The sequence below is a fragment of the Aspergillus wentii genome (genome assembly GCF_001890725.1).
Source record: "Aspergillus wentii DTO 134E9 unplaced genomic scaffold ASPWEscaffold_4, whole genome shotgun sequence".
NCBI classification, from domain to species: domain Eukaryota; kingdom Fungi; phylum Ascomycota; class Eurotiomycetes; order Eurotiales; family Aspergillaceae; genus Aspergillus; species Aspergillus wentii.
The window spans coordinates 364,297-385,155 of NW_024467835.1; the positions used below are offsets into that span (position 1 = coordinate 364,297).

General features: G+C 48.7%; 8 protein-coding genes across 8 annotated transcripts; 5 read left to right on the forward strand and 3 right to left on the reverse strand.

Moving 5' to 3' along the window:
* Window positions 1-254: 254 nt before the first annotated feature.
* On the forward strand, window positions 255-1,530 carry ASPWEDRAFT_171606 (uncharacterized protein; the record flags this gene model as incomplete). The annotated part of the gene is made up of 2 exons (XM_040830810.1): window positions 255-356; window positions 409-1,530. The coding sequence occupies 2 exons, from the start codon at window positions 255-257 to the stop codon at window positions 1,528-1,530; spliced, it is 1,224 nt and encodes a 407-aa protein (XP_040688446.1).
* Window positions 1,531-2,554: 1,024 nt separating this feature from the next.
* On the forward strand, window positions 2,555-4,798 carry ASPWEDRAFT_68221 (elongation of very long chain fatty acids protein). Its single transcript, XM_040838957.1, has 2 exons — window positions 2,555-3,538; window positions 3,593-4,798. The coding sequence occupies exons 1-2, from the start codon at window positions 2,747-2,749 to the stop codon at window positions 4,364-4,366; spliced, it is 1,566 nt and encodes a 521-aa protein (XP_040688447.1). The 5' UTR covers window positions 2,555-2,746; the 3' UTR covers window positions 4,367-4,798.
* A 1,543-nt stretch (window positions 4,799-6,341) lies between these two features.
* On the forward strand, window positions 6,342-6,761 carry ASPWEDRAFT_39854 (uncharacterized protein). The gene has a single exon (XM_040835200.1). It carries the CDS (start codon window positions 6,408-6,410, stop codon window positions 6,600-6,602), a length of 195 nt encoding a protein of 64 aa, XP_040688448.1. The 5' UTR covers window positions 6,342-6,407; the 3' UTR covers window positions 6,603-6,761.
* A 324-nt stretch (window positions 6,762-7,085) lies between these two features.
* Window positions 7,086-10,384, forward strand: ASPWEDRAFT_111137 (glycoside hydrolase family 35 protein; the record flags this gene model as incomplete). The annotated part of the gene is made up of 6 exons (XM_040828224.1): window positions 7,086-7,874; window positions 7,921-8,914; window positions 8,962-9,255; window positions 9,305-9,376; window positions 9,421-9,511; window positions 9,559-10,384. 6 exons carry the CDS (start codon window positions 7,086-7,088, stop codon window positions 10,382-10,384), a joined length of 3,066 nt encoding a protein of 1,021 aa, XP_040688449.1.
* A 249-nt stretch (window positions 10,385-10,633) lies between these two features.
* On the reverse strand, window positions 10,634-12,455 carry ASPWEDRAFT_109955 (putative MFS transporter; the record flags this gene model as incomplete). The annotated part of the gene is made up of 6 exons (XM_040828134.1): window positions 10,634-10,812; window positions 10,871-11,318; window positions 11,373-11,765; window positions 11,816-11,979; window positions 12,045-12,147; window positions 12,204-12,455. The coding sequence occupies 6 exons, from the start codon at window positions 12,453-12,455 to the stop codon at window positions 10,634-10,636; spliced, it is 1,539 nt and encodes a 512-aa protein (XP_040688450.1).
* Window positions 12,456-14,419: 1,964 nt separating this feature from the next.
* ASPWEDRAFT_109980 (uncharacterized protein) lies at window positions 14,420-16,790 on the reverse strand (the record flags this gene model as incomplete). The annotated part of the gene is made up of 3 exons (XM_040828136.1): window positions 14,420-14,467; window positions 14,517-14,884; window positions 14,933-16,790. 3 exons carry the CDS (start codon window positions 16,788-16,790, stop codon window positions 14,420-14,422), a joined length of 2,274 nt encoding a protein of 757 aa, XP_040688451.1.
* A 157-nt stretch (window positions 16,791-16,947) lies between these two features.
* On the forward strand, window positions 16,948-17,895 carry ASPWEDRAFT_476923 (uncharacterized protein). Its single transcript, XM_040836998.1, has one exon. It carries the CDS (start codon window positions 17,253-17,255, stop codon window positions 17,598-17,600), a length of 348 nt encoding a protein of 115 aa, XP_040688452.1. The 5' UTR covers window positions 16,948-17,252; the 3' UTR covers window positions 17,601-17,895.
* Window positions 17,896-19,646: 1,751 nt separating this feature from the next.
* On the reverse strand, window positions 19,647-20,844 carry ASPWEDRAFT_476907 (uncharacterized protein). The gene has a single exon (XM_040836997.1). The coding sequence runs from the start codon at window positions 20,557-20,559 to the stop codon at window positions 19,906-19,908; it is 654 nt and encodes a 217-aa protein (XP_040688453.1). The 5' UTR covers window positions 20,560-20,844; the 3' UTR covers window positions 19,647-19,905.
* Window positions 20,845-20,859: the final 15 nt, after the last annotated feature.

Here is a 20,859-nt window from a genome sequence, read left to right on the forward strand (position 1 = left end):
CACCAATGCTTAGTCTTATTAGCATGAAGAATCCTGCGTTTTAGCATCAAGAAACCTGATGGCAAGTGATGGTGATGATGATGAGGAACAGGAACAGCAATGACCGAAGACGGCTCGAGGAGCGGCACGTGATATGGTTCTCCAGATAATGCGGGGCGATGGCGCAGCTATCCCGACAACGTCGTCTGTGTTGCCATCCATCAGTTGTTTTATCGATTTGTGGTTTATCTTTATCGTATTGGTTTGATGTCATCATGAGTGGGTTCAAAGATATCATGAAGGATGGCTGGCATCCCAAAAGCAAGGATGGGAAGAAAGAGAGCTGGCGGAATGACTTCAAAGGCATTAACCAAGTGGTCTGTATCTCTGTCTTGGTTTAATTGATAGATGCTGATATGATTTATCTAGGCGGGATGGATGGGAAAAGGAAAAGACGACAGTAGTGATCGCTCTGAGCATGTTTCTCAACCACTTTCTTCGATGAAAGACCCCTCAGCTTGGGGACCACCACCAAAGCATATAAACTATCACGGCCCAGCTGCCGTGCCGAATCAGAACACTCCAGATCGAAGTGGCCTCGGGGCTCCTCTTTCCCAGCAGCAAGTTCGCCAGCAGAATGCTCGTGTAGAACAGCAGCAGGCGGAGCTTGAGGCGGAGGAAGAGCAGGCTCAGGCACCAGCAGTTCCGCCAGTACCATATCGTGCGGACCGAACGGGTCTATCTACGAATAATCTCCCGCCACCTCCGAGACGGGTTGACTCCCCAGCGGACGCTGGTCCTCCTGTGAGCTCTCGACCAAAGCCAAGCATTCCCCCGCGGGTTCCACCCCGCACCAATTCAACTCCGCCATCGCATACGCCTTCTCCGCCCCCGGCATACTCCCCGATTCAACCTACAGAATCTTCAGATGGATATATAAACCAGGGGGCTACGGCCCGACTCACTCGAGCCGGTGTCTCTGTTCCTTCTCTCGGAATTGGGGGAAATAGTCCCAGGACAACAGGGTCGGTATCTCAAAGCCCGGTCAATCAGTTACAGTCGCGCTTTTCGCAGATGAAAACATCTTCACCAGCACCACCACCCCCGCCGAGGAGAGATACACTACCTGAGAAGCCAGCTGCATCCCAGACACAGAACTCGCACAACGATGTATCCTCACCCTCAACATCTAGCAGCCAAGGCATTAGATCCACCGTCAGCGACCTCCGCGAACGTCACGGCGACAAAATCCAAGCGGGCAAAGACAAAGTCTCAGGGTTCAATGAAAAGTACCAGATTTCTCAGCGGGCCAAGAATTTCATCGATGAGAAGAAGGCAAACCATACTAGCGCACCAAGTTCAGGACCCCCGATTCCTCGAGATTCTAATCAGCCGGCATCCAGTGTTCAAATTGACACAGATACGCTGAGCCGGAAAAAGCCCCCACCGCCACCACCAAAGAAATCGGGAATGCGGGCGTTGCCAGTGAACACTTCCGCACCGGGAAGCCCTGTGCCGCCTCCCATACCGACGTCCACGAAACCCCGCTAGAAATTAGACTTGTACTTTTAGCTGTATATCTAGTTGTCGAATTATATTAGATATGCCATAATTTTTAGCCTGTACGTTGATCTCAATACATATGCATTGAAACTGTATGGACTTAGGACGGAGAGCATCCCGTGTGGGGTGCCAAATTCCCAACAGAAGTAATGCCGAGGATAAGAGCCTGAGACAGTGAGAATCATATGAAGCATCTAATTGATGAAAACAAGAAAAAAGTAAAAAGTAAAAAGAATAATGACCTTGATATCAAAGATGCTTATCTCCATACAAGTCAACTACCACTGAGCTATCGATGCTCAAAGCGGGGGCTTAACTTGTATGCGTGCGGATCGCATCTCCGTCCGACAACCATCGCAATTGTCATCTCAGCCGCAGCTGAAGTGATGATGTTGTGTTACACCATTCCAATAGTTTATTTCTGATCTACCGAGTCTATGTGGATAGGCTTTGTCCATATCAATGGATCGGTGAACATATACCCACGTAGTATATCTCTTTCTGCCGGATTGTCCTCATTATGACCAGGCGGGAAGGGCATCGCGTGAGAATGACGGCGGTGGCAAGAGCTCCATTTACCACGCAAGGTATCTGCTACCATATGAGAACATCCAACACCATTAATCCAGTTTACAAGAACAAAAGCATGGGATTCTAGACGTCGATCATCTGTTTCTAGAGACTGCAGATGCAACTAACAGTCGAACATTCACATTCAACTGAACTCGTTGGGCCGAGGTCCTGCAAAATCCCAACAAATGCAATCCTGGGCTCCACCGCGAGATCATCGCTATCTTGCTCTCCATTGTCCCGAACAATATGCCCTATTGGGTTGATGATGATGATATTATTCAATCCCTGGTGATGTCTGTCTGATTATTGAGTATTCATTGCCTCACACTCCAACCAGACTGGTTTCTCCCTCTTGACGGGTGGATGCCGTGAATTGATAGTTTGTTTGGTTTCCTGTTGCGGTCTTTTTTTTGCCTCTTTTTTTTTTTTTTTCTTCCCCATCGCTTTTTTCTTAGTATTTATTTTTTCCAATCTAATAATTGATTTTTATTTCTTTCCCCATCGCCAAAAAGAAAAAAAGTTTTCTTTCTATAATAATTGCCGGTTGTCTTCCTCACCTTCTTCCTCCCTTCTTTCCTCTCTTTCTCTTCTCTTCTCTCCAGATTCCCCCCGGAGAAGAGATCGCCCAACCATGTACGACTTCACATCGGCCACCGAGTCGGGCCCTGCCACTGTCCGCGTTGGTCTTCCGCCTGCCTCGCTGTTGAGCTTCCCTCCAAGCGAAAACCATGCGATTCTTCCTGCACCCCAGGCCACCGAATGGACCTGGCAGCAGCCCTTCAACATCCCCGACTCCCTCTATACTCAGATGCTCGACATTCGCGTCCCCATCACCATTGCCGGAACCTATGCCGTGACCGTCGTCCTCATCAATCGCATCAACAAGAGCCGCGGATACAAGCCCTACGCTTTCAGCAACACACGCCTCTTCAAGCTCTTCGTCATCCTCCACAATGTCTTCCTCGCGATCTATTCTATGTGGACTTTCGCTGGAATGTTTCAGGCATTCCGCAATTCTATGCCTGGGTGGAATAACCAGAACGGCCTTGTCGGCATCACGGATTCCCTGTGCAAGGCCAATGGCCCCCGTGGCTATGGTAATGCCGCTACCTACAACTCCGTGACCGATCAATGGAGCATCGCGAACCCTGAGATGAAGCTTGGTGAGGGAGGTCTTCCGGATCCCAGCGATGTTGGTCGTCTGTGGAACCAGGGATTGGGCTTTTTGGGCTGGATCTTCTACCTATCCAAGTTTTACGAGGTGTTGGACACCGCGATCATCTTGGCCAAGGGTAAGAAGAGCTCGACTTTGCAGACCTACCACCACGCCGGTGCTATGATGTGCATGTGGGCTGGTATCCGCTATATGGCCCCGCCGATTTGGATCTTCACTCTCGTTAACTCGGGTATTCATGCTCTGATGGTAAGTGATGCGACAAACTGCGATTGATTGCATTGGCTAACCGTATTTTTTTAGTACACTTACTACACTCTGACTGCCCTTCGCATCCGTGTCCCTCAAGCCATAAAGCAGTCCTTGACTACCATGCAGATCACCCAGTTCGTTTTTGGAACCGCTATGGCCGCCTCGTACTTGTTTGTTAGCTACACCCTGCCTTATGCCCCGGCTTCGAGGGAAGCCGCCAGTGTTCCTGCTACTGCTGGTTCTTCTGGTCCGGCCCCGTGGTTGAAGAAGTTTGCTTTCCGTGCTGCGGGAGCTGAGGGTGTCGCCGAGAATGTGGGCGCTGGCCAGAAGCCATTGGGTGCTATCCAGGCCAATGACTCCAACATGGTGACTTGCCTCGACACAACTGGTCAAGCCTTTGCTGTTTGGCTGAATGTCATGTACCTCCTGCCCTTGACATTCCTTTTCGTCCGTTTCTTTATCCGTTCGTACTTGTACCGCAAGGCACCAAGCACTCAGCACCCCACCCAGTTGCACCCCGCTGAGAAGGCCGGTCTGGATGCCCTGAAGGGTGTCAGCCGTGAGATCCAGAAGGCTGCTCTGGAACAGAATGGTGAACTCACCGACGACGAAGCCGTGGCAAAGGCTCAGGCTCAAGCCAAGAAGCCCCAGCAGAGCAACGTCAACTCCCCCATCAAGACGCGCTCTTCGACCCAGAAGAAGTCCGCTGCCAATGGCAATCAGTCAGAGCAGGGCTTCTCGCCTGTGAAGAAGGGCTCTAAGAAGTCCAGTGCTCCTGACATCAAGGGCAACAACCCCTATGATGTTTTGAGTGACAAGGCTTAAAGCTATCCATCGTGACTAAATACCACATTTGTTTGAGACATGATAAAATGCCCGGTTGATCCACCGTTGGGACTCTCGATTATTATTATGGTTTAATCACGGATTATTCCAACCGCTTCCTACAAGGGACTGCGCTCCAGGCTTACAGAGGAGCTCTGAACCGAACGGCAACGGAAGGCCGGGGCTTCCAGGTCTAATCACGAATACACGATTCAATAAGACTGATGGATTGATAATGGAATTGCCAATGCGTGGGCTGTTCTTCTCTAATGTTTTGACTGGGGGTTTAGAGTTCTGTTCTTGAGATATTCTTTCTGTAAATACACGTTTTATCTGCCACTGGATCTGGATCCAGGCGTCAGTGCTTAGCAAGACTTGGACTGGTGTTATCATACATAATAAAAGATTAATACCCAACTTCCATCTACATACTCTACAGTACAGGGTGCCTACAAAATAGGTACACACAATGGTTGACTGACTGCATGTGACCTGCTGCCTAGCGTTTCCCCAAAAGAGCAACACAACAGGCCTCACTCTTTCCTGCACCTGCACCTGCACACGCACCTACACCTGCGCTGTCTCACCCCAACAACCAACAACCCCAGAGACCTGCAGGTGATTTTCAATCTATTCATTTCATCACACCACCACGAACACTACGGTTACACAGAATCAATATCATATCATGGCACTCACTAACCTACCCAATGAAATAATCCTCAGTATCGCCGATGGCCTAGATAAGGAGCACGATATCAACGCATTAGCGCAAACCTGTCGCCGGCTCTACGCTGCCCTGGATTGCCTCCTTTATCAGCACAATGTTGAACATAATCAAAGTTCCGGGGCGAGATGGGCGGTCAAGTATAACTTTGAATCCACGCTTCTGAAGTTTCTAGAGCAGGGGGCTAATGTGGATGATGAGATGGTTGAGGGCCAGAGTGAGCTTTCATCTGAAGAGGAGGATTCAAATCAGGGATATGAAAGCCGTGAAATCTGCCCAGAACCACGCCGCCGATGGTATCGTTTTCGTTCTGATTACATCAACTATAGGATGCGTGTTCATTGTTTCAAACCACTGGTATTTCTAGCCGCAAAAAAGAGATATGTTGGCGTTTTGCGGCTGTTGCTTCTCTACGGTGCGTCTCCGAATACTAAAAGCAGATATGGGGAATCGCCACTGTCGATTGCAGCCAGCAGGGGGTATAAAGACATTGTCGAGATTCTGTTACAAGAGGAAGATGTGAGGCCGAATATTCGAGATAATGGTAGACGGGGGTTGACTCCTTTGGCTCGTGCAGCTGCATCCGGACACGAAGAAATTGTCAACTTGCTTCTTGCGAGGAAGGATATCAATCCAGATCCGACGTATAATATAATGTTCACTCCGCTGGTGTTAGCGATAAAAAGCATACGTCCAAGCATGGTCAAACGTCTCTTGGACCACGGTGTCAATCCAACTGCAAAACACTATGACAATGGTATACTTCTACTATCCTTAGCCGCAACATACAGCAACGAGGCAATCGTCCGAATACTACTCGAAAAAGGCCTTGAGCCGAATGCCCCAGATCACGATGGACTCACGCCAATACTAAAGGCAGCTAGGGCTGGTCGTGAGGAGATTGTCAAGATTTTCCTGGAGATGGGAATTAACCTATCTACCTCTAAAACTGCAAACGGCAGAACAGCATTACATCTTATCCACACCGAAAGTGCGAGGTTTGCCCAGTTTCTCCTGGACAGTGGTGTTGATCCAAATTGTCCAGATCGAAGAGGCCGAACTCCATTACATGAAGCAACGCACTGTAGAAATGGAGAAGTAGTTGACTGTCTACTAAAGAATGGTGCCAACCCAAACATGCAGGATAATACTGGCAGCACTCCGCTTTTGGAAGCTACAAAATTTCGAAGGAACGGATCTTCAAGAGTTATTTCTCTGCTGCTAGAGAGCGGTGCAGACCCAGATATACCAAACCACGATGGGCTTACTGCTCTTGCACAGGCGTCAAGAGGGAGGTTTTCAGTAATCGTGCAAATGCTAACTGAAGCAAGCGCTGACCTACACTCACACGATCATTCTGGTCGAACACCATCGATGCGGGCGAAAAAGAACAGTTCATTCTATCGATATCTACTCGATAATACTAACGGTTCAAATGAAAACAACGTAAAGGATCAGACTGCAGCATCTCAGGCGAAAACAGAAGCACACTCTTCCGACTCAGGATAAGACATCGGCACTTCTTTGACGTCAATAATTAATCGCAACGAGACATTTCCTTGGCCAGCAGATTTAATCTATATTCCCTCTATGGTTTACGGAAAATTCCAGCCCGACTGGCAGCTCACTGGAGGAAAAATCCCCGCAGAGGGTCTTGCTGCAGCCACGATACACGCGATGTCTTCGTCTCCAAGTCGATATTTCATAATATTCTTAACAATAACGTTTATATTGAACTTTTCCAATGGATACAATTAATTTCATATACCTTTCCTTGGGTCTATATTTCCAAGTCTCTAGGCCTCTAGTATTTCTCATCCCACAGCGGGGCATCCCACCAGGCTCATGCAGCTATACACCAAGCCACTTGGCACTGTTTTTCTAATTAACGCATCAAACTAGATGGTCTCATTCTTGTCTATAAATTTGCCAAAATGCCCTCAATTTCTGGACTCCTGTTTCCATCTTGCTTTCCAGCAGCTGAGCTAAGCCATGGCGCGCATTTTCCATTTGTTTCTTGCCCTACTTTCAAGTATAGGGCTTTTGGCAGCTGCAGAGTCACAATGGCCTCTCCACGATAACAGCTTAAACACCGTCGTTCAATGGGATCATTACAGCTTCCAGATCCACGGGCAGAGAATCTTCGTCTTCTCCGGTGAATTCCACTACTGGCGCATTCCAGTTCCAGGACTATGGAGGGATATTCTTGAGAAGATTAAAGCGGCTGGATTTACTGCATTCGCATTTTACTCCAGTTGGGCTTACCATGCGCCAAATAACCATACCGTTGACTTTTCGACCGGTGCTCGTGATATCACACCTATTTTCGAACTTGCCAAGGAGTTGGGCTTGTATATCATCGTTCGCCCAGGGCCATATGTCAATGCGGAAGCCAATGCTGGTGGCTTTCCCTTGTGGCTGACGACTGGGGAATACGGAACGCTACGCAATGACGATGAACGCTATACTGCCGCGTGGAAGCCGTACTTCACTAAAATGTCGCAGATTACGAGCAAATATCAGATCACGGATGGCGAGAACACCTTGTTTTATCAGATTGAAAACGAATACGGAGACCAGTGGATCGGCGATCCAAGTGATCGAGTTCCGAATAATACTGCAATTGCTTATATGGAGCTTCTCGAGGCGAGTGCACGGGAAAACGGCATCAATGTACCTCTCACCGCGAATGATCCTAATATGAACTCGAAATCTTGGGGGAAAGATTGGTCTAATGCTGGTGGAAACGTTGACGCCCCTGGCTTGGACTCTTACCCGTCGGTAGGTTAACCATAACTCTAAGACTGGATTATTCTGACAGTAGCAGTGTTGGACGTGTGATATTAGCCAATGCACCTCGACGAATGGCGAGTATGTGCCGTACAAAGTAATGCAGTATTACGACTACTTCCAAGAAGTTCAACCGACAACGCCGTCTTTCATGCCCGAGTTCCAGGGCGGTTCTTACAATCCCTGGGCAGGACCTGAAGGTGGATGCTCCGAGAATACCGGGGCAGACTTTGCGAATCTGTTCTATCGGTGGAACATTGGCCAGCATGTGACGGCTATGAGTCTGTACATGCTATACGGAGGTACGAATTGGGGGTCGCTCGCTGCACCGGTGACGGCAAGTAGTTATGACTACTCAGCCCCGATTTCCGAAGATCGGTCTATTGGGGCAAAGTATTATGAGACTAAACTACTGGCATTGTTCACGCGGTGTGCAAGAGATTTGACCATGACTGAATTGATTGGAAATGGAACTCAGTATACCGATAATATAGCAGTGGAAGCATACGAATTGAGGAATCCGCAGACCAATGCCGGTTTCTACGTTACCATCCACAGCAACTCTTCCTCTGGGACAAACGAGGCCTTTCAACTTCAGGTCAACACTTCTGTCGGAGGTCTGACTGTTCCTAGCCATGGAGGTACTATACGTCTCAATGGTCACCAGTCCAAGATTATCGTGACGGACTTTACATTTGGTTCCAAGACTCTTCTCTATTCCACCGCGGAGGTTCTCACCTACGCTGTGTTGGATGACAAACCTACACTTGTCCTCTGGGTACCTACCGGAGAATCCGGCGAGTTCTCCATCAAAGGAGTCAAGTCTGGATCAGTCAGTAACTGTCAGGGCTGCTCGGGTATGGGTTTCTACCAGGAAAATGGTGGTCTCACGGTAAGATTCACCCAGTCATCTGGAATGAGCATCCTCCAGCTCGACGATGTACGCGTGGTTTTACTCGATAGAACAAGCGCATATAATTTCTGGGCGCCTGCATTGACAAATGACCCATTTGTTCCAGAGACAGAAAGTGGTATGTTTCGCCTGATTTATTAATTGGCATTTACTAACCGGTCGAAGTTCTGATTCAAGGTCCATACCTCGTTCGCGGTGCCAAAATTACTGAATCAACTCTTGCAGTGACTGGTGATTCTGTGGATGCTACGAGTATCGAGGTCTTCGCACCCCAGACCTTGGATACAATCACCTGGAATGGCAAAGAGGTCAAAACCACGAGGACGGAATATGGAAGTCTGCGGGCTTCTCTTGCTGCACCACCATCTATTAAGTTACCCTCGTTGACATCGTGGAAAACAAAAGACAGTCTACCAGAGCGGTTGCCATCATATGATGACTCTGGTGAGGCGTGGGCTGGTAAGTGCCACTTATCTATCTACACTCACTCAATGCTAATCGAGGATAGATGCCAACCATATGACAACTTCGAATCCACATAAACCAGAAACTTATCCCGTTCTTTATGGGGATGATTATGGTATGTCCATTGTATCCATGATAGTTATCAATAAGCTAACAAAGAAGGCTTCCACAACGGCATCCGTCTCTGGCGAGGATACTTTAACAACACCGCGAAAGGCGTCTACCTGAACATCCAAGGAGGAACAGCTTTGTAAGATCCATCTCTTTTCCATTTAGGTGAACAAGCTAACAAATCAGTGGCTGGTCTGCCTATCTGAACGGCCACTTCCTCTCCTCTTACCTGGGCAATGCAACAGAAACCCAAGGAAATAAGACCATCCTCTTCCCATCTGATATCCTCTCCACAAAACCAGAAACGAATCCAAATACCCTCCTCATCATCCACGATGACACAGGCCACGACCAAACAACCGGCGTTCTCAACCCGCGCGGCATCCTCGAAGCACGTCTCCTCGACGAAGACGAGAAAAGCAGTGAAGACCTCGCATTTACGCACTGGCGCGTTGCAGGTACAGCTGGAGGAGAATCGAATCTCGATCCCGTCCGCGGCGTATACAATGAAGACGGACTATACGCCGAACGGATGGGCTGGCATTTACCCGGTTTCGACGATAGTGATTGGTCTACGATTAACACAACCACGTCCAGTACTACCAGCAGCCCCCCATTAACATTCACCAACGCAACCATCCAATTCTTCCGAAGCGTCATCCCCCTCGACCTCCCCAACAACACCGACACATCCATGTCCTTCATCCTCTCCACTCCATCCACCAGCAGCAAAGCCTACCGCGCCCAAATATTCATAAACGGGTACCAATACGGCCGGTACAACCCCCACATCGGGAACCAGGTGGTCTTCCCCGTTCCGCCGGGGATACTGGATTACCACGGCGACAACACGATTGGAGTAGCGGTGTGGGCACAGAGCGAGGATGGGGCGAGTATTGAATTAGATTGGAGGGTGAATTACGTTGCTGATAGTTCGCTGGATGTGGGCCGTTTGGATGAGGGGGGATCGCTGAGGCCGGGGTGGAGTGAGGAGAGGTTGAGGTTTGCGTGATCAGGTCAGGAAGGTTTTCAGGTTGAGACATGCATGCGTCTGTCTTGTATGAGAGATTTACTGCTACGTGTGTGTGAGTAAGGGGGTGTGCTGCATGTAAGAAAGATTTTGAATCATTCCAATAAAAGCATATCGTGGATTTAGTGTAGTCGTAATACTCATCAAAGTTTAAACCCATGATCCAGATAGATAGATAAACTCCCGCAAATAACCCAATCGTAACATGTATGTGTATCATGCATAAAAGATCTAAACCAAGAACCGGAATCCCTTCGCACTGGCCTCGCCGGGGACTCCTCCCGAGACAGCACCGATAACACTCTCACCACGGTCTAATTTCTTATTCAGCTTGACGAGCATAAATCGGAGGAGTGTGGCCGAGATTATAGCGATAAAGGCCGTAGCGCAGTTGACGGACATAGCAGGGACTGCACCACATTAGTAAGGTTCATCGCAACTGCAGATAAAGAAACTAGACAAACATACTAAACCTCGGCGCATCACTATACGGATACATATAACTAGCATAAATACTACTCGCATTACTAACGCAATTAATACCCGCCAGCGCGGCCGCTCTCTTCGACGCCGGCCGGGGAAGCGTATTCGAGATCCAACCCAGCGCAACCACATAACTCGTATACAGCGATGGCACCATAAGCATCATAGCGAGGTAGCGGGGCGCGGTGGAGGTGGTCGCGGCAGCGAGGATGAACGAGGCCATGGATACGTATAGTGGGAGTGTGATGTGGAAGTACCGTTCGCCGGATTTGTCTGCGTGGTGGGCGTTCAGGAAGGCGGTTATCACGGCGAGGCAGTAAGGGGGTGCGGTGAGGAGGAGGGTTTCGATGTTGCCGTAGTGGAGGGTTTTGACGACGGTGGGGAAGAAGTTGGTTACGGAGGCTGAGGAGACGATGCAGAGGATGTGGAGCATCTGAGATAATTAGTATGAGTACTTGTTATAAGTGGTCGGTGGGTGGAAACTTACAAGAACCCAGGTCTTGATATCGGTAAAGGCGAGTTTGGCACCGTGCAGGAAAGACTGCTGTTCGCTGTCAACCCAGTCATCCTCACCGATATCCTCCTCCAGACGCCAGGTAGCGAGTTCCTTCTCGTCATTGGAGAGCCAGGAAGTGGTACGGGGGAAGTTGGGCAAGATGAAGACAGACACAACGGCAACCACGATAGTGATGGCACCCTCGATGATGAAAAGCCACCGCCAAGCTCGCAGACCACCCTTGTGATCCATGTTTCCTGTGATTCCACCGGCAATCAACCCGGAGAAAGCGCCAGAGATCAAGGAGCCGGAGTAGAGGGCTGCAGTCCGGAATCCTAGCTCCTTGCGAGTATACCAGGCGCTGAGGAAGTAAAGACATCCAGGCTTTGCACGTTAGTAACATCAAGACAAGAGAAGCAGATAATGAAGCATACGAAGTAAGCAGCCTCAACGAAACCAAGGAAGAACCGAATCACAACGAGACCAGCATAGTTCTGCGCACCAGCGGTAGCAGTCGAAATGATACCCCAAAGCACCATCGAACAAGGCAGGTAAATGGCCGGCTTTCCGAGCTTGTTAAGAAGTAAATTGGACGGAACTAGATAGAATCCAACCCATTACCTGGACTCGTTCGACACGATAGATGGATAGATAAAAACATACTCTGCATCAACAAGTACCCCACAAACAGAATACTAACACAAGTAGCATACTGCGAGCCCTCCAATCCCAAATCCTCTGGAAGACCAGCCAACCGGGCAGCCGCCTAGATAATCGTTAGCAGTCACATCCGCCACCCCCACAATATCATGAATAACAAACAATATTATTCCGATCCAAATAATTCAGAATATACATGATGATAATCATAGGCAGCAGACGAAAGTCAATCTTGCGCACGAGGGCCCTCTCAGCCTGGGCGCGCTCCTCGGGCGTCAATCTGGCAACATAGGCCGGTGCCTGCTTTGTAGGATTAGGCCTGTCTGCATTTTCGGCGACCTCTTCGACGTTGTCGACGTAGCCCTTGTTAACGTTCAGCTCGGGGTCATGCTCGTGTGAGCTTTGGCGGGACATCTTGCCTGTGTATCAAAGAGAGTATGTATAAGTAAAAAAGAGAGAAGGGGAAGAAGAAAAGGTGAAGACAAGACAAGGTAACACCAAACCCCTGCACGTGTACGAGGGAACAAACCAACACAAACACAAAGACTCGGAAGATTAACAAGGAACAATAAAAGCAGACATTCACCCGGGGAAACCGACCCTTTTGTGCGTCATCGGCTTCAAGTCAAGCATTCACCAAGCACTCGAACCACGGGTCACACCGAAGGAAATCCCGGATTTGCAGTCCCGCATGGAAAAAGGAGTCAGACAGGTTAGGCCGGAGAACATCTTGTGCATGGTGTATCGTGCCAATGGGGAGATCGGAGGCGGGGAAAAGAGCTGGGGAAAGGGTCTGGGGGAGAGCCGAGGAGGGGGTTGTCTCCTGCGGGGAAAGACAGTAGATATGGTATGAAGAGACACTAGAAGGTGAGATCTGAGGAATCGAGTCAATTGGGATGATGTTATTTGACAAGAGGAAGATGGATTGATGGAGAAAATTGGAGACGCGAAAAGATGGAGAAAAGAAGAGAAAACGGGGAAATCGAAGGGCGGAGAAGGGCGGGGGGGGATTACCTTTACCTACCTCCTCCCACTGTACACAATCTTGTAGATCATTATAGTACTCTGTATAATATTGTGCACATCTCATCTTAAATATATTGATCAATGAAAATACAGCTTCATGGTGACACACGCATCTCCCAAGAATCGGGACTGCTACGACTGAATTCGAGGACAAAACGACATGCCATTTGCCATTCGATAATTATCTAGCACCGGTAGCTCGGCCAGATTGCAAAGGAATCAGAGAACAAAACCATGCTTCTTACGTAGAGCTTCCAATATTAATATCAATGCGGATGTCTCTCAGTAATTGGGTTCTCTTTGTGCTGACCGGGCCTTTCTCTCTCTGCTAAAAACGGGAGATTCCATGATGCAAAAACCACAAGAAACAACACTCCTCGGACAGATTAAAAATGAGAAACGGAGATAAAGGAGAGATGAAATGGAAAAGAAGAAGAAAAGACATTTCTGTGCAAACCCATACCATCCAACCAAGGAAATTACCCGCAACAACAATTATGGAAAGAGAGTTAATAACGGAAAGAAAAAAATTGGATACACACGAAATCAAATGCACGGGTACAAGAAAAGAAAAGACACGTCTTGCCGTTTTGCTTCCAGGAGACAGGCTCGATGAAAAGGAAAAGAAGGCAGGACACGACGGTGTAACAGTTCCAGAGCTGTACGGCAGACATACCACGGAAAAAAAAAAGAAAAGACCTGTGGGTGTATGTGTGTGTGCTTGAGAAAAAAAAAAGAAATTAACAATAAGAAAAGTTGCCCATTTTCCACGCTTTCAAAAAAAAAAAAAAAAAAGAGACAGAATGACTCGGATGCAAGGTCCACAAAAAAAAGAGTAAGAAGAGAAAAATAAGGATCCATGAACATAATTGGGCCGAGGGAAGAAAGAAATATATCAATGCCCAAAATCGGTGCGTCAAGTAGATCGAGGCCAAATGATCCGGAATGGTCAAAGGCATGGATATCTCCAACATTCCATACACCCCCACCTCGTTGAATGATCCACGGGAGAGAAAAGAAAGATGATTAAGAAAAAAGCTGAGCAGGACTAGGACGTTGCTGTCACCGTAACACCCAGAAACGCATAGCAGAGACGGAGAGGCGGTCGATCGTGACCCAGATTCGAGAAACATTAGTGGCTGGGGGTCCTTGATGAGTCATCTCTTAAGCACGTGAAGCTGAAGACGCAACCAAGAGGTCGCTCCGAATAATGAACAGTCTACGGATTGAGACACCAAGGCCGGAGAATACCACACCGTTCAGAGATCCAACAGTCGTCAGGGAGAAAGATAAATATGACACCAGTCATGCAGAAACAAACGCCATTTGAAATAATGCAACGGTTCAGAGGTTTAAAGGAAGTGGGTGTAAACTTTCGAAGTCTCGTGAACTTCCATCTCCTAGAAGATATTAATAACAATCAAGTTGAACTCAGATTGTCTTACTAACCATTTTGAAGTTGTTGAGCTCCTCCTTGATCTGCTGAGCAAGAAGAGGAGTCAACCGGTTGCATGTAGCAATCTCTCCGCGTCGGTCGTACTCGCCACTCGGCCATGTCTCGTGGAACTGGATCCGAGGGCTGAAGATGAGACTTTTCGGGGCCATGGCCTGAGGAGTGATGGGTGCACTCTTAGATTCAGCACCGTTCAATCGTCCCTCCGAGAAATAGTCCTCGCCAGCAATCTTAACCCCATCGCCGCGTCGGTTTCCAGATCGCGTCTGGTCTTCGGGGGTGCTAGGAGCACTCGAGTGCGGCGAGTCACTACTTTCAGCGACCTTGGCTGCTGGCGAAGAGACACCGAGATCAGAATATGTTTCTAGAAGAATTAGCCAACGATCACCTATTTATACGAGAGCCAACGTACTTTTCAAAATTCCCTTTCTAACGGCCGCTAGGACCTCTGCTCGTTCCCTGTCTCCTCCCACGATGCTTTTACGCGATTGGCCTTTGTCGGCGTTCTCGCTGCCTGGCGCGCCCTTTGTATCTGCAGCAGGCTCCATTTTGGGGAATACAGTACCACCGTGGGGGAGGTCCTGGGGATCTGCGTTTGCGGTGACGCTTGCTCTGTCCGCTTCAATATTGACTACCGACAGTTGAGGATTCATCGGCTCAAGGACACCATCGGTCGACTTTGAGCTCATAACGGACTTGGGACGGAACAATCCGACTAGCGAGCGCGTAGACCTCTTCATCCCTTTGCCCATCTTCCGAAGCATAACCGAAGCAGAGGAGGCTGTGGAGGAAACGGAGAGATTATCTGTGGAGCGATTGAAGAAGTGCCCTTGGTGGTGCGAATAGATACTCTCGCCCAGCCCACTTGCTTCTTGCTGTTCAGCAATAGCAGCTTGCTCGGGGCCAAGTTCCTCCTTGAGCATATCCCTACGAGCCTGCTCCAAAGCCATCGCCTCCCTTTTGCTTGCACTGCTCTGTTGCGACGCCTTGAGAAGCTCCGAAGCGCTTCCAAACGAGAATGCCCTCCGCAACCTGGATTTGCCAGGACCTTTGGAATCGTTTCTCGTGATCTCAGCCAGGCGTTTTGTTGCGAGGCTTTCCGTGGGAGCAATGGAGGGTGCGCTCTCCTTCGGGGGCTGTGCAGCAGCAGCAGCAGCAGCAGCAGGCTTCGGGGAACTTGTCTCTGCAGAAGCGGGTTGAGATAGAGGGGAGGGTTTGTTGGTTCGCTTCGAGTCATCTGATTTGGTCACACTCTTGTTGGAAGCGGATGTCGGATCGGTGGGTGCTGACTCGCGCGCCGAAGACGAAGTCGACGAGTTTGTAGAGCGAATGCTTCCCGGGGCCTCTTTCTGGGATGGGGGCGATCGCGGTCGGGTGTTCGGGTCGAAATAATCTTGTGCGCCCGGGGTTGGCGTTGGCGATGAGGGCAAGTGAAGCTGTAGGTTAATGAGGCCAGCATTATCAATAGTTCCCCAGCTCCGACGCCTGTATCGCTTGGCAAGTTCGGCTTGTGGTTTGTCTGCACGAGCAGTGTCATCGGCACTCGATACCCGGATATGAGGTCTGCTGCGAGGAGCCAAGCCCTTTGATTGTGCCGACTGATCGTCCATCATCCTGGGGGGTCCAGACACGGTCGAGGCTGTCGCAGGCGACTGGGCGCCGGCGGCACCATCTGAGCGTCGATTTCCACGACGATAACGATCGGGAGACGGTTTAGCAACCGTAGGTGAAGAGATGTTCATGAAGGAGGGAGTAGGGGAAGGGAGGTTGGCGGTGGATAAAGGGCGAAGAGGCTGCTCAGTGTGGAGCCGAGAGGGGATCGCAGTGTCGTCTTTGGACCCGTGGGATTGAAGGGAAGAATCGGAAGAGGAAGTAGATACAGAGCCAGCTGCAGGATGATTCACGGAACGCGAGTTGGGGCCGACGTGGGCGGTACTGTGAGACTCTTGGGGCACGGAAGGGGCAGAAGATGTTCGATGTTCTGGCCTCAGATGCGGGGACCACGACTGACGGTTCTGCGCGTTGACGGAATTGGAAAGGCTGGGGGTGCTGGTGAAAGCGTAGGGGGCCACAACCTGGTGACCTGATCTATAGCTCCCAGAGCTGCCGACTGTGTTGTATGTATTCCAAGACATTGCTGGGTTGCGGGGATTCTGTTGTTGCGAGGGCTGAGGTGCAGATGTGAAGGTGCCAGAGGACGAAGAGGGGCGAGTTTGAAGCACAGAAACCGTGCCACTTTGCTGGGGAATGGTCTGAACCAAAGCAGCCATGATGTTCTCCTCCACCAATTTTTTGGATGGTTTTTTTGACGCGTATTTTGCGACTGAATGGGTATCTCGACAGGGGAACCAACTCGCAATGAATTCGCAGCAAACAGTCGTGGTAAGGGGGGTAAATCGAAAGGACAAAGAAACCAAAGCGACTTCTATAGAATAATATGTTAGATGTATATCAGAATGAAAACAGCGTAGATAAGGACTGGGATAGTTGGGTAAATTTTTTTGGCCGCTCCGTGGGGGGATGGGTACCTGTCTAACGGCGAACGCGAATTATATTGATACAACAATTAAGAGAAACGCTTATGTGGATGCAGAAAGGAATGCTGAAGTAAAGAAATGAAAGGCTCGAATGAGATGATTTGCAGGTGGAATTGGCGAAGGAAAAAAAAAAAAGGTAAGACGAAAGGAACACAAGGCTCCGGGATGGCAGACGTTGTCTAAAGTGGTCGAGCCATGTACAAGAACGGAAGATGGACAAGAAAAGAAGACAGTAAAAGACGAGAAGAGAAGCGAAGACCGATCCGAGGAAAGACACCTGATCTTCTGATGAGGCAGAAAATGGGCCGTTCACCTGGAATGGGGATGGGGGAGATGAAGATCGGGGGGAGGAGGGGGGGAAAGGGAGGGGTGGAAAAAGAAGAGAATAGAGAAGAAGAAAGAGAAAAGAGAGTCGGAGAGTCGGAGAGGAAGAGATGGAGAGGAGGGAGAGGGGTTGAAGGTGAGGAAGAGGAGGAGGAATTAGGGAGATTATTGGGAGGTGAGGATGGCCAGGAGAGCGACGAGAGAGTGACAAGAGAGTGAGTGACAGACAGCAGAAGGCGGAGTCGGACGGGATTTTCCAGACAACGCGAGAAAAAAAAAAATGCAAGACACACCGTGAATAATTATTTTTATTTTATTTTTTATGCTGAGTGTTTCAATTTTTATTCCAAGTATCAGATCGTGATAAAATAACGGTATTATAGGAAGAGAATAAAAATCTGATATTGCTACAGCATCATGCAACTATCGTCCCTCGTTCTCCTGAATCCTCTTAAGGGGGGAAAGCCAGTCGTGACGGTTGGACGGTTTAGCCAGCAGACTAAGGCGTTAGCGCAGTGGGCCGATCATACATGATTAAGATAATAAGAATACGAAGGAGATGAGAAGAAGATGAAGATGAAGAGGGAGAAGAAAAAGAATAAGAAGAAGATAATAATTATAATATTGAAGAAGAAGAGATACTATAGTATATGATATGATATGAACGTGCTATAGTTGTTGGCTGCTATGTATTCTTACTGTTGCCGATTCAAGCACGGAAGGTCGGAGAAACAGTCTATCTATTATTATCATCGGTTGTATTTTGTACAGTACTTCTGGACATATTGGTCGGCAATTATGTATTCAGTTATGCCCCAACTGAATCCCCTCTAGCTATACCTTCACAACTAGCTAGCTGTCTGTGCCTGGCAGAACCATGGATGCGCTGTTCCACCAACCTAATCGTGTGGCAGGCTGAGTCGGATTCCGAGAAAATCACTCTACATGTTGCAATCAGCTGTAGCAATAGTCTTCCCATCATCTCGACATTTATTCAGTTACTGATAATGTTGTGCATATGATATCGGATAATATCTGCATGGACAAGCTCATATAGTACAGCACATAAACCATCCTCATACCTTGGAAATGCACTCAAGCGAGGGACGCCAATAGCTTCGCTTCGCCACACAATCATAAATCAAATCTTCATTCTCACCGAACTTCAGTTCAAATATTCAAATCTACCCCAAACACTTCCGCATGCGTGCTTCACCATCTATATATCCCATATTCCCATCCATGGAATCACCCAGCAGAAAACACGAAATAACACCCTCTTATCTGGGTATCCTCGACTATCTCCATTTCTGCCCCTCAACATGCCGATCCACGTAAGGAGTTCCCGCGTGATCGACACGCCCCAGTGGTCGCTAGCAAATCGCCATTTCGTCTCGTCTGGCTTCTTTTGTGTGCTCTGACACTGTGTGCTTCTGTGCTGCTCTCTCACGAGTCAAGGCGTGCTCCACATCTGCCGTTTGCGAAAATAAAGATGGGCAATGATCGTCTCGATGCACATCATTTGTAGGACAGTTGTCGAGGACACCACTCGGTACTTATTATCGCCAGGAGCACAGATTCTTCGGATCTTATCATGACAGCATTCTTTGTCTTTATTATTTGTACAGACTACAGTCTGTGTACTCCGTAGTAGACTGGTAGTGAATCAGGCAAATTACCCGACGAACAGACCTCGGGCTAAAACGGAGCCTTGATATGATGTGATGTTCCCGATAACTCCTAGAGTGTACGATGTATGCGTACATAAAAAGAAAAAAAGAAAAAAACGTTGAAATCGTTCATGCACACAGCCAAGAATGGAACCATTGCCTTGGGTGATCCTAATCCCAGTCCATAAGAAACGCCATACATGCGACCGACGAGGATACGAGCAGTAATTGCATCCATCCATGATCCGGGGAAAGCCAAGTGTGGAGAAGACGAAAGAAAGAAGAAAATACGGTCGCTACGCGTACAGATGTCAGATGATGTCCGTCCAACATCCATGCTGCTATTCCCATTTCTCGTGTAATTGTGCCGCCAATCAAGAGGACACGTACCTGGCATCTGTCTTGTATCTAGCAAGGATATGAAAATATCCCCATTCCTTTCAGCGACAGGCAACGAGTTGTCTAAGGTAATATCTGCTATGCACCTCGCCGGAAGAGGAAGGAAACCAGGCGGGGTATATTCCTGTCCAGGACAAGTTGACGGTTGATAAGAGTACTTTAGCACTGCTGCTAACTATCCTCAGTCTGCTGCTCCGTATATTAAATGGTTCGTCTGTCATGCCATGGACCCACTGTTTATCTCCAATATGAATATATGAAGTGCCATATTAACTAAATGTGATATATTGCCGGAACTGCATCCGTGACATTCTGCAGTCCATATCATCTGCCATACTATATAAATAGTTCTTCATAACTTGTTAACAGCTCGACATATATCTCACCCCACGTGTTCCTGCATCCTAGTCCATCTTCTATATATTATCATATCCAGACCATGTATATAGACAATATCAATTACAAACAGCCTCAATCCTCCGCTTCACCCTCAACTGCCCAAGAACCCCCTCACATAGCCCCCCAAACTCCGTCTCTGTCATCTCAACCGGCTCCTCATCCCCCGTAACTTTCAACTCCATCAGACACGCCCAAAGCGGCATTTCCCCCCTCACCTCCCCCAACAACAGCATCGCCGCACAGTATCCAGAAATCGGCGCCTTGAGCACATTCGCCTCATGAACCAGCAACCGAAACGTCTCGACGTATTCCTCAACCGTAGCGAACTGGCAGCGCCGGGTAGAAATGGCCTTCTTCCAGACTTGTTTCGGGCGGACGCTCATGTCGCCCAGGATGAGGGTTTGGATGATGGAGAAGGTGTCGTCTGCGTAGAGGGTTGTTTTGAGGGTTTTCAGCACGGCTGGGCTGAGGTTCATGCGTAGCCAGAGGCCGACGTGTTGGGAGGTGCGTTTCCAGTGTTCGTATTGAGGGGATGGGTCGATGGGGCGTGGGATGGTTGGGTTGGTGAGGTCTTGTAGGTTGTGCGTTTCGAGGGCTGATTTGATCTTGGAGAGCCAGGTCCAGTAGTTGTTTTCGTCGTAGAGGGTTTCGCGGATGGGGTTGAGCTTGATGGGCTCTGCTGGGAGGTTGTCTGCTTGTGTTGGAGACATTGTGGGATAGTCGTTGCAGAGGAGGTAGAGGTAGTATGGATCAAGGTTGGACCTGATGATACTACGGTTCAATTGACATTGATCTATCAGGCTTTATATATTATAGATTCTTCCTATCTACACTCCATATGAGACTATCCCAAACGCTTCATTATCAACCTGTCCTGTCCCAGACAGACATGTCTCAAGTCCCGAACAATACACAATGCCGCAGAGTCAGTGAATGACACCCCCATTCAACAGATGTCGCATTCCCCTTTGAGTCTTTGAATAGAGACAATTGACTGACAATAGAAACAT

Bases quoted from the DNA above. Each gene is read 5' to 3' on its own strand.
- ASPWEDRAFT_476923 (XM_040836998.1), top strand. From the start codon at position 17,253: ATGTACAAGAACGGAAGATGGACAAGAAAAGAAGACAGTAAAAGACGA.
- ASPWEDRAFT_476907 (XM_040836997.1), bottom strand. From the start codon at position 20,559: ATGTCTCCAACACAAGCAGACAACCTCCCAGCAGAGCCCATCAAGCTC.
- ASPWEDRAFT_39854 (XM_040835200.1), top strand. From the start codon at position 6,408: ATGCTAACTGAAGCAAGCGCTGACCTACACTCACACGATCATTCTGGT.
- ASPWEDRAFT_68221 (XM_040838957.1), top strand. From the start codon at position 2,747: ATGTACGACTTCACATCGGCCACCGAGTCGGGCCCTGCCACTGTCCGC. The intron at 3,539-3,592 runs GTAAGTGATGCG...GTATTTTTTTAG, and splicing joins CGGGTATTCATGCTCTGATG to TACACTTACTACACTCTGAC.